Source organism: Monopterus albus, unplaced genomic scaffold, assembly GCF_001952655.1.
Source record: "Monopterus albus unplaced genomic scaffold, M_albus_1.0 scaffold48.1, whole genome shotgun sequence".
NCBI lineage: Eukaryota > Metazoa > Chordata > Actinopteri > Synbranchiformes > Synbranchidae > Monopterus > Monopterus albus.
Window position 1 is genome coordinate 800781 of NW_018127928.1, and position 10353 is coordinate 811133.

The 10353-nt window shown below is 39.9% G+C and overlaps 1 protein-coding gene across 1 annotated transcript in view; it reads right to left on the reverse strand.

Annotated features, from left to right (window-relative positions):
• LOC109960575 (protein-tyrosine kinase 2-beta-like) overlaps positions 1-8204 on the reverse strand; it is a 14630-nt gene extending 6426 nt beyond the window's left edge. The window contains exons 1-19 of the mRNA XM_020600772.1: positions 8027-8204; positions 7574-7930; positions 6844-7022; positions 6538-6625; positions 6011-6090; positions 5792-5854; positions 5314-5368; positions 5045-5185; positions 4775-4846; positions 4556-4657; positions 4302-4419; positions 3798-3837; positions 3467-3492; positions 2740-2834; positions 2522-2603; positions 1502-1602; positions 1013-1128; positions 765-865; positions 561-650 (exon numbers count right to left, since the gene is read on the reverse strand). Of these exons, the coding sequence (XP_020456428.1) occupies positions 561-650; positions 765-865; positions 1013-1128; positions 1502-1602; positions 2522-2603; positions 2740-2834; positions 3467-3492; positions 3798-3837; positions 4302-4419; positions 4556-4657; positions 4775-4846; positions 5045-5185; positions 5314-5368; positions 5792-5854; positions 6011-6090; positions 6538-6625; positions 6844-7022; positions 7574-7777 (1753 nt within the window). The 5' untranslated portion in view covers positions 7778-7930; positions 8027-8204. The remainder of the gene's footprint in view (positions 1-560; positions 651-764; positions 866-1012; positions 1129-1501; positions 1603-2521; positions 2604-2739; positions 2835-3466; positions 3493-3797; positions 3838-4301; positions 4420-4555; positions 4658-4774; positions 4847-5044; positions 5186-5313; positions 5369-5791; positions 5855-6010; positions 6091-6537; positions 6626-6843; positions 7023-7573; positions 7931-8026) is intronic.
• Between the last annotated feature and the right edge of the window lie 2149 nt (positions 8205-10353).

Here is a 10353-nt window from a genome sequence, read left to right on the forward strand (position 1 = left end):
AATACAAGTAGGAATGTCCTTGAAGAGTTAAACAGTTAGATACCAGAATGGCCTGTATAGCTGAATGTATGCTGAACTTATAAAATGCCAAAAAACGAACGGAAGATCCCAGAATAATCAGGAGAACATAGTGTGGATGCTTTACAGCACCCACACAATGATCCTTCATTAGTTTCCAATTTAGCACAAGCAACAAAATATTAGAAACACATTTTATATTGAATGCAAGCCACCACAGCCTACAGCGCTCTGACATTGTGTCAGTGAAAACCACACATTTCACAAAGCATTCACACAGGCTATAGCTAAAGTTAGAGTCATGAATGATATCTCATTGCATACACAGTTGTATCTGTTGTAGGCAAGGCATGTTTATGTCTATAATAATACATTTTCTTACACAAAGGCAATTCAAAGTACTTAACACTGCACACACATAGATAAAGCATTAAAATACAAATTCAATTAAAATATTAGATGTAAATTTGATTGTGTATAAGCTTATATATTTGTGTTCAGACAGAAGAAAAAACACAATAAGATGTACATGTATTTCTCACCAAACATCCAGACGTCACTGGCTGTGGTGAAGCGTCTGAAGTTGATGGATTCAGGTGCCATCCATTTGATAGGCAATCGACTGACGGAGGCTGCACATACAAGAGAAATGGACCAAATAAAGTCGGGACATCACGATTCCTCTGCACTGCGATTCTCTGAAATGTTGCCCACAGACGTTTCTGTGCAAGTGTATGTGTGTGTACCTTTATAATACTCTTGTTCATCAATGTAGCGAGACAGGCCAAAATCACCAAGTTTGACACATTCAGGAGATGCCACCAAGACATTTCTCACTGCGATATCTCTACAGCGCACAGAGGGGACAAAGAGAGGACAGAGTTCTAAAAAAACTGAACACATCTAAATAAAACACTGGGAACCTTTAATTTTCCACTGCTGTAATGTTGCATTAAAGGCACAAGAATCTAACAAATACATGAGGCCATGTTACCTGTGCACCATGTTGAGCCCCTCCAGGTAAGCCAAGGCTTTGCAGAGTTGAACACAGTACAGGGTTAATGTTGCAATGGTCAGGATGTACTGTTCTTTCACCAGATAGTTCCCCAGCTGTCATGGGAGCAAAAACCACTTACTTAAACAAGATACAGTACAGCTTGCAGTTACACTGTTCCTGAAGGTACTGCGAGACATAGCTGGGTAATTACTTCATACGCTATTTATCTAGTTAAAATTGAATCACTTCAGACCAGTTTCTTAGGTGAACTTTCTTGAAACCTTGAACTTGTTGTCTGTTGAATTTAAGGTGAGGAAGGAACATTAACATATTGTATAAATACAGCCTGGATTTTCTGAAGAGATGTGATAGATGATCACGCTGATAATGAGCATCAGATTTTACTTTATGGTTTTACAATTTCATGATTAATACAAAGGCAGGTGACCTATTCTGAAACACGTGTACAAACACAAAAACACACACCTCTCCATGTTCAAGGAGCTCCATGACGATCCAGACAGGGTGGACTTCAATGACTCCGATTAGACGCACGATGTGGGGATGATCCAGATTTTTCATTAAGTCTGCAATAGACAGAGAAATACACCTTTGATCAATACAGTAGCACAATTTCAGGATTTATTATTACCAGAGAAAGACTGACAGAATTAAGAAAGGAAGTGATGAGCAGCATTTTGGCTTGACAGGAGATAGGAAACCACACCAGGCAGCCCTGAGCTTTTGGTTTAACATCACTTTAAAACCATCATCCGAAAAAAGAATCTAACCACTGTCTTTTGTGTAGCAGAGCTTGCGTAATTGCTGTTTTTTTTCCATGTTCTGTTTCCAAGTTAACACTGTGGCCTGTCTGTATTTGTATAGTATATTGATTTATCAGTTCATAATGTGAAAGTACTGTCTTATAGCAAGAAACATCACATTCTTGGTCTTAATCATTTTTCACCTATGGCTGCCGTGGTCAGTGCTGAATGTGTGAAATGTAACTGAAATAATAATCCGAGTGCCACAAAATGTATAAAGACATTCAGTGAACCAAATACATCCCACAGCCTTTCCTCTGTTGTGGCTCACGCTCTATGTCTCCAGGCAAATTTCTCACTCAGCTCAGGTAAGATCTCTCGTGAGGCTGCTGCAGCCTCCAGTCTTACTTTGTCACAAAGCCACAACCAGCAACAGGAAGTTGACTACAGCAATGTTCTGACAAAAGCACATGCAGAAGCCTGAAATGTTCCAGCTCAGATATTCACTCTTCTCTCATTACACTTTCAGTTGACTTGTTTCTGTGTTTGTTTACTGTGATTAAAGCAATCATCATTATTATTTTCATATAAATAAAATTCTGTAATTTTACATATAAGGAAAAGTTTTACATTTTCTGTTGTGGTTGCATCATAGGTCTCCACATGAACCCAGAGTGCTGAATGTGTGACTGAGACATGCACTGTAAAATGGAAATAATCACTGCAGGGGCCACATACTCACCAGCTTCACTGAGAAACTTCTCCATCACATCATCTGAACAGTCCTTACATGTTTTGATAGCTACACGGATCCTTTCTCCTGTCTGCAGACACACACAGGCATGCAACAGATTTTTATATACTTTTAGCACATTACAGCTGATTTGACCTATAGATTTTGTTTGATGCTTAGTGTGATTTTGGGAGTGACTTATGCTGAAACAATAGATGAAAACTCACTGGGCTTTTATAGACGCCATCATGAACCTCTCCAAAGAACCCCTCGCCCAGGATTCGACCCACAATGACATCATCTCTTGAAATCCTGTGCTTTTCTGGACACAGACATTAAGAAACACCTCGAACACCTCGACTCATTTTGATATGAATGTGCTGCATTCAGGCACTGTAGTGTGGACCCAGTATAGTGACAAAGACCTTCTATTTACATCACCAGTCACTTACATGTTAAAGCTTATGAAGGAAATTTAGAAAAGAAGCTCAGATATTTGCTCCAGTTCAGTGGGAGCAAAGTGGGCCTCAGCTTTGTCTGCCATCTAAACACAAACATGTCTTAACTGACTCCTTATTTTGGGACCTCTGTAGTGATGTATTATGAGGGGATTTCATGGTAAAGATGGGTTCTTAAGAACTGATTTTGATAAATCAGTGAAACACTACTCACCACTTGAGTCTTTTGTGTTTTCTTTTATTTCAGCATAAATATCAGAACCTGAAGTTAAAGAAAAATGTTGAACTTGTGGGTTTAACAGTGGTTTTGTGTAAGGCCACAGCCAAACAAAAAAGGCCTCCAGAAAACAAATCATTTTTGGTTATTGCATGTACATTTTTTCTTAATGTAAGCAGAGCAGATTAAAAATTCAACAATAGGGAGGTAAAGAGAACAATAACTAATTTAATCATGTATCTGTTAAATTTGTAAATCAGTCATTGTACATATTCAAACCTCTGCCAGGACCACAGGAGCCACCACTGAAAGAGAGTAAGAGACATTTTTACTTAGAATTTCTTCTTTAAAACAATCAGTCAGTGACGTTTCAGCTATAAATGAGCATGTTTGTGCAGCAGTGCTTAAATGTCTGTGGCTTTTTGGTCAAGCTGAGAGAGAAACCTTTGAAAAAATGACTGCAACATAAAGGAGGAGGAGGAAGACAAAAAAAAATGCTAATAAGCAACATCTACACATGAAATGCTTCCACCAACTTATCTCCATGATGGAAACAAGTCAGAGTGTGTCAACCCTAGCATCACTTTCCACTGTGATTCATCTCACTCACTGTTTTGGGATGTCAGGCAGTTTCAGCCTTGAGTCTCTTCCTGTAAGAACCAGACACATGGTTTAGCTGTAGCTGTCAATGCAGAATAATAAATGTAAATATTAGGGTTTTACACATGGCCATATTTTGCTACATCTGGGCATTATTCTTTTCAGGTACATTTTACTCACCAACCTAATTGCTGTGATATTTGGATGCATTGCTACACAGTCTAAGAGTGTGACAGCTTTAAATAAGTTCTACACAATGTTATTTTTAAAACCAGTTAATTGAAGTGAAACAGAAAGTGAATGCTGCTGTGGATTTGGTGAGTAATGCCATTAAAATTCATGAAAAATAAGACCCAAAGTAGAGAAGCAAAACCTAGGTTGTTAAAAGAAATGACTCAACTCTGATTAAAAATGTCAAAGGGTGAGATTGTTCCAGTGCATTGTTTCATTATAATTTAACTCATCTCAAAGAACATCCTTATTGCATCTCGATACATTATTGTCATTATTGTACTTTTGCTGGGCCTGACAATGAGCGAGCTCTCAGAGCTGCCATCCAGTCGACAGTAGCCGTCAATCAGGTTGGCCATGTTCTCTGCTACAGCCGGGGAGGAAGTCTGCACTGACAGAGGCTGGAGGGTTGAACATACAAGAAATTTAGTCTGCTTGAAAAGCTTTGCGGCTTAACTGTAACTGCCTCTTCTAACAGAGTACACCAGAGGTCAGTGCTCTTTTTAACTTGCCCCTGTCCAAAGGTCAATAACTTACCTGTTTCGCTCCCTCTATGTGCACAGTGAGCAGAGTCCGACCATCACTATCTGCAGAGCAGGAGATGCTGCGCACCTGAGCAAATGTGGCCAGACAAACGGGCTGTGAACAAGGAGGAGAAATCAAACAGGAATCAATAATCATGTGGTATGAAATAAATCAACCATCAATATCGAGAAGCAGTTAACAAAAGCTGAGACGGAGAGAGTTCAAGCTCACTGTTGAGTTCTCGGTTTGCTGACTGATGCCTTCAGGGCCGATGACTAAGTCTATTGTTAAACTCCAGCCGTGCTATAGACACAGGAAACACACACAATAATAAGATATATACGAGGCCAATATTTGCTTTACCTGAGGTATCGCTCAAAATTACACCTAAAAATACACACACGGTAATGACACATACAGCTAAACAGAGGATGGTTTCATTCTTTAAAACTTGTAGTAAGAAGTTGTGAAAACATTCTCTAAACCCAAGTGAAACCTCACCACCAGCTGGCAGGTGAAACGCTCCTGTGTGTAGCTGTGGCACTGAGCCAGAGTGCTGAAGAACTTGGCCATGCACTCGTCCTGCTTCAGAGTCGAGTAGCCCTGAAACGTCTGCTGGATCAACCGACGCAGCTGCTTGAGCTGATCCACACACATTGAATACAAACAGCAGTCAATAGAAATTCAAACAAACTAATTTCATCACATTATGTGACTTCAGCATGCAGATTGCTACAGGTTTAAGACATTCAAACCAGGTAACTCCCTACCTTCATGCTATTAATCAGCTCTCTGGGAAAGAACAAGTCCAGCCCCACGTCCTTCCTAGAGAGGGAAGTCAGACCAGCATCACAAAACACACACATGGAGCCTGATATGCAGACACAGAGAGGACAAACTTCTTTCTGCAAAGCAACATTTCTAATCTCTCTCATGGATATGAACCAGCTATGGCAGGGGTATTCAGCTGTATCGCTGTGAGTACTAGGATCCAGCGACACCTGGTTAGATAGTATGCTAACCGCAGACTGCATCGTGTCATTTCACTCTTCATTTATCAGTCAGACACCTGGTTAGATGGTTAGATAGCTGGTCAGATAGGTGCACTGCAGGGTGTCACTTGTTTGAGGATGAGTTGAAACCAAACTTGGATGACAGTGCATGTAACACATGGGCACAAAAGGCCTGGCGCAAACTCAATTGGAGGAGAAAGGTGAAGCCCACATACAACAGTAAGACTCAACTTACTCTAGAAGTTCAAAGTTGGACTTTTTCTCTAGTCCATTTGGATTCATGTCTTTGCAGAATCTCCTGCAAAGTACAGTAAATATACATTTTAGAAATGTGTGAACCAACAGCTTTCGATGTTTCATAAAGAATATGAGACTTTGTACAGCGGCTGTCCTCCTTAGATCTGGAGCAGCGATGGACTTAAGACATGTGCATGAGGCTGTAGATGTACATTACCTTATTTCCAGACAACCCAGTTGTAGAGCCATGCCATCGCTGACTTTTGATGCAAACAGCTGCATATAGTCGATTCGTACCTGTGGATAAACTCTCTGTTAACTAGAGCCTTACAAACACTGACCCCTAACTAACCTTATTCCTGATTCTACACCGAGTCCTTAGAGGGCATACTGTAAAATGGCCTCATTCCCAAAATCTAAAACTCAAAATAATTTTCAAGGATATGCATACAAAACAAACATGGGTAACACTTTCTTTTCCAAGTCTGAAAATTCAAGTTTATTTCTAAATGATCTCCTAAGAGGTTTCCTGGAAGGACCCATATAGCTTGGTACTCATTATAGGTAAAATTAGATAGTGATACAGTTCCAGTTGTTTCTAAATGCTAAGCTTAACACAAACCTGAGGATTTTATTCAGAGGACAGAAGGTGAGCTACACATGCAAAATGTAAAATTAGCTTATAAACAACCATCCAATGAAGCATAAGTGGAGAAAACCATTTCAAATAACAGCACAACTGACCTGCTGGTAGAAGTAGAGCATAGTGGTTCTGTCATCTTTGAATTTCTCCATGAAGTCTAATGGGATGTATCTGATCCTCAGGTCATATCTGGACAAACATATAGCTTAGTCATGCACATTTCATTTAGGGGACATCACAAAAGCATTTCAGCTAGCTTTTCAGGGATATTGGATTCCCAGTCCAGTGTTTCTGTATTACAACTTTTAGGTTAAGCCTTTATTCAGTATTACTTTATTTAACTAGTTTCAAATGATCTTAGAGCTGTAGCCTTCTCAACCAGCCAGAGATGAGACAGAGATGCTGACCTCCACTCGGCCTCCAGGTGCTGTTGCTCATAGCGCTGAGTGAGTTCAGACACTGTCAGGTCTGGGTGCAGCCAGTGTATCTCTGAGGACTTGAGGTGTTTGAGGAGGAGGCCGTAGGAGAGGTTGTGTTTAATATCTGGACCCACACAGCCGCTGGACAGCACCACATTGATGATAGCCTGGCATAGAAATAATTACACAGGAATGTCTCTGGGATTTAAAAATCTAAATGTGACACTGTAAAAGCAGCTGACAGTCACTGTAGGTTTGCAACAAAACATGTTGATAATGAGGAAACAGATCACTAAAGCCTCATGTACCTAACAAACCATTTTTAAAACAACATCTGTACAAGTATGATCTTTTTTATCTTGTAGATTCTCATATCTACAATCTAAAGCTAACTTCTTAGAATGCCGTGCATTATTGTACAGTAAGGTACAGTATTGTAGAGTACAATAAAAGAAGAGTAGAGAATAATAGCATACAGTGCAATAGATGAAATAGTAGAGAGCTATGAAATATAGTAGCACCCAGCAGAGTTACACTAAAGTAAATAGGAAAGTACAGTAACATAAAGTTTAAGTTTACAGTAAAGTAGCGTACAATAGAATATAGTAGGAAGTAGAATACAGTGCTACTGGAGTACAGTAGCACATGACAGAATAAATAGTAGAGTAAAGTAGAGTAGCACACAGTAGAATAAACAATAGAGTACAGTAGACTATACCCTGATGGTCCAGCCCTCCTCACAACGGACCAGTTTGAAGTTCTTGCCCAGGTTGGAGCTATTGTTAAGGAAACACACTTTGATGATCTTCACTGGGAAGACACTGTCCCTGGTGATGGTTGCTGTGGGAGACATATCCGAGGAAACTGACTGGCTGGTGGGAGACACGCTCCTCCAGGACAGGGTGCTGGTGTCTCCTGACATCACACACACACTCAACACACACACACACACACCCAGACACACTGTATGCTACTAGACATACATCGCTGTCATGCCGACACACACATTTCACTTTCTGTCTCCTTCCCTCAGGCACAGTCACATTAAACACTTAGATGAAGGGGTACATCAGTGCTGGAGACAGACAGAAGTTGGACACAACAGTCACAGTGCTGCTGGACTTCAAGAACGTTCATATGTCAATAAACATTTCAACCTCTTTGTACTCACCGGTTTTGCACAAGCTCCACGACTAGGCACCAGAAATGTTCTCGGTCTGTCGTTAACATTGAAGACAAGTCAATGCCAGAATCAGACTGCATTCACATTACTGTGTAAAGTGTAGAGTAGTATCTTTGTTCTTCTCTGGCAGATTAATAGCAGACCTATTCGGCGCTGTGCCCTGAAGAAGAACACACCAGTCAGTGAAAGAGGAAGCAGCACTTACAGACAAATAAGGAAGTTGAAGAGAAAAACTGACAAACTCATGAAACTGCCATGCCACCCCCTGCCTCATATGCAATGGCACAGTCCAGCACCAAACTGCAACCTACCCACACTGCACAAAAATGGCATGGCCTACACTGTACCGAGTTCCCTTGCTAAAGGTTCTGATGAGCAAATGCGCAGCACAGGTGAAAATGGGGATTTTTATAAATACAGTTTTAAAAAATGTAAATGAACAAGCAGACAGGGCCAGGAAATTTCCACTATTAGCATAAAGAGTTTTTTAAATGGCATCTACACAGCTCTAGGGATGGAAATTTTGGCTTGTTGGTGGAGAATTAAATATTTTGACAACTTCTGAATGGACTGCTATGAATTTTGCATAGACATGGTACCTACTGTCTTTAGTGATCCTGTAAGTTCACCATGACAGTGACATTCTTAACTATGAATCAAATGTCTGTTTAGCTATTGGATGCATTGCTATGAAATTTGGTAAAGATGTCTATGTCCCCACAGCATAAAATCTAATTGATTTCATCAAGCATCACTGTCAGACCTTCATTTCACAGAATACTTTGGTTACTTAAGTCAATACACAGAAGTATTAGCATGAAAACATACTTAAAGTATTGAAAGTAAAAGCTCTTATTATGCAGAACAACACATTATATTATTGAATTATAATTACTGGAGCATTATTGTGCACTTTCTAAGTTTATAATTGAGGTACTACTGGGTTGTTATTCTTAAGAAACTGGTTCCTCTTCGATAAGATCTTCTGTGTAAAGCTGCAGAAACCAATTTCTTTTCACTTGCTCAGACTAGCATTGTGTTAACTGAACCTGTTCTGAGGTCAATGTGGGGGTACATAATGCTGGTGATGAAAATTTATTTGGCCATCTGGTTTCAGATTTCACCACCGAAGACCTTCACAACTATGAAAGTCATCTGCTATCTTTGAGCATGTGTGGGAGAGATTTGGGTCGTGTCTATGGGAGAATATATTGACAACAGAAACCATGACCTGATTTTCCACTCATCCATTTGTATGTCTAATCAGTGCAAGTCTAGAATTAAAGACATTGTCTAGAAGTCAGTACAGTAGCTTTGAGTCTTGCTAACCATCAGGAATGTACTAAAGCATTCAACCTGGTTTTCAACATTAGATTCTTTTGTGGGCTCATGTGTCAGATGTAGAAGCACCATCATTATAAGCTTTAGATCAGGGGTCGGCAACGTCCGGCCCGCGGGCCAATTCTGGCCCGCCCTGAAATATTTTTGGCCCGCCGGATGAATTTTGAAACGTTATATTTATATAGAATGAGTCTGAGTCACACGAACAGCGTCCAATCCTTTTTTATGTTATTTTATGACTATTAATTTGAGTTCAATTTGACACTTTCAAAGGTTCACTGTGAGTCGCTCTGTAACCCCTCCCCTCCTCTCCCGCACTGTGCTGCAGCTTGCCTGACAGAACCACTCTGTGTTGTGTCACTGCTGCACTCACATCCATGATGCTGAGCATATAAATTAAATAAAGGACATATTCAGACACTTTCTTTATTATTATAACAACTTAATTATTATTATTATGCATTTGTTTTTATGAACAGTGAGCACTGCTTCATCTGGAGGACTTTTGAAGGGGGATTCAACGTGATCCTAAAAGACAGAAACACAGAACAGCCAATATGAGCACTAGAAAAACGGATCGATAACTACAACATTTGAAAGACTCATTGGGAAAACTGGTATTTCCCTTCTTTCACCATTTTCTGTATGTCTGGTGTTAGAGATGTCATTTTAATGCGCAGGGCATCCTGCAAGTTTTTCTGTGTAGCAGTGCATCCAAATATCACAGCAATTAGGTTGGTGAGTAAACAACATTGCAGACGAGAGGGCGGGAATAATATTTCTTTATTTATATAATTATTTTATTAGTTTATTCATTTACTTTTACAAGTCAGCACAATGCTTATATTTTTATGTATATATATTACCCTTAAACTGCTAAATATATTGATATAATATATTGATGGCCCGCCATCTGATGACGTAGGAAAAATGCCCCGAGGCCACGCCAACTTGCCGAGCCCTGCTTTAGAGGT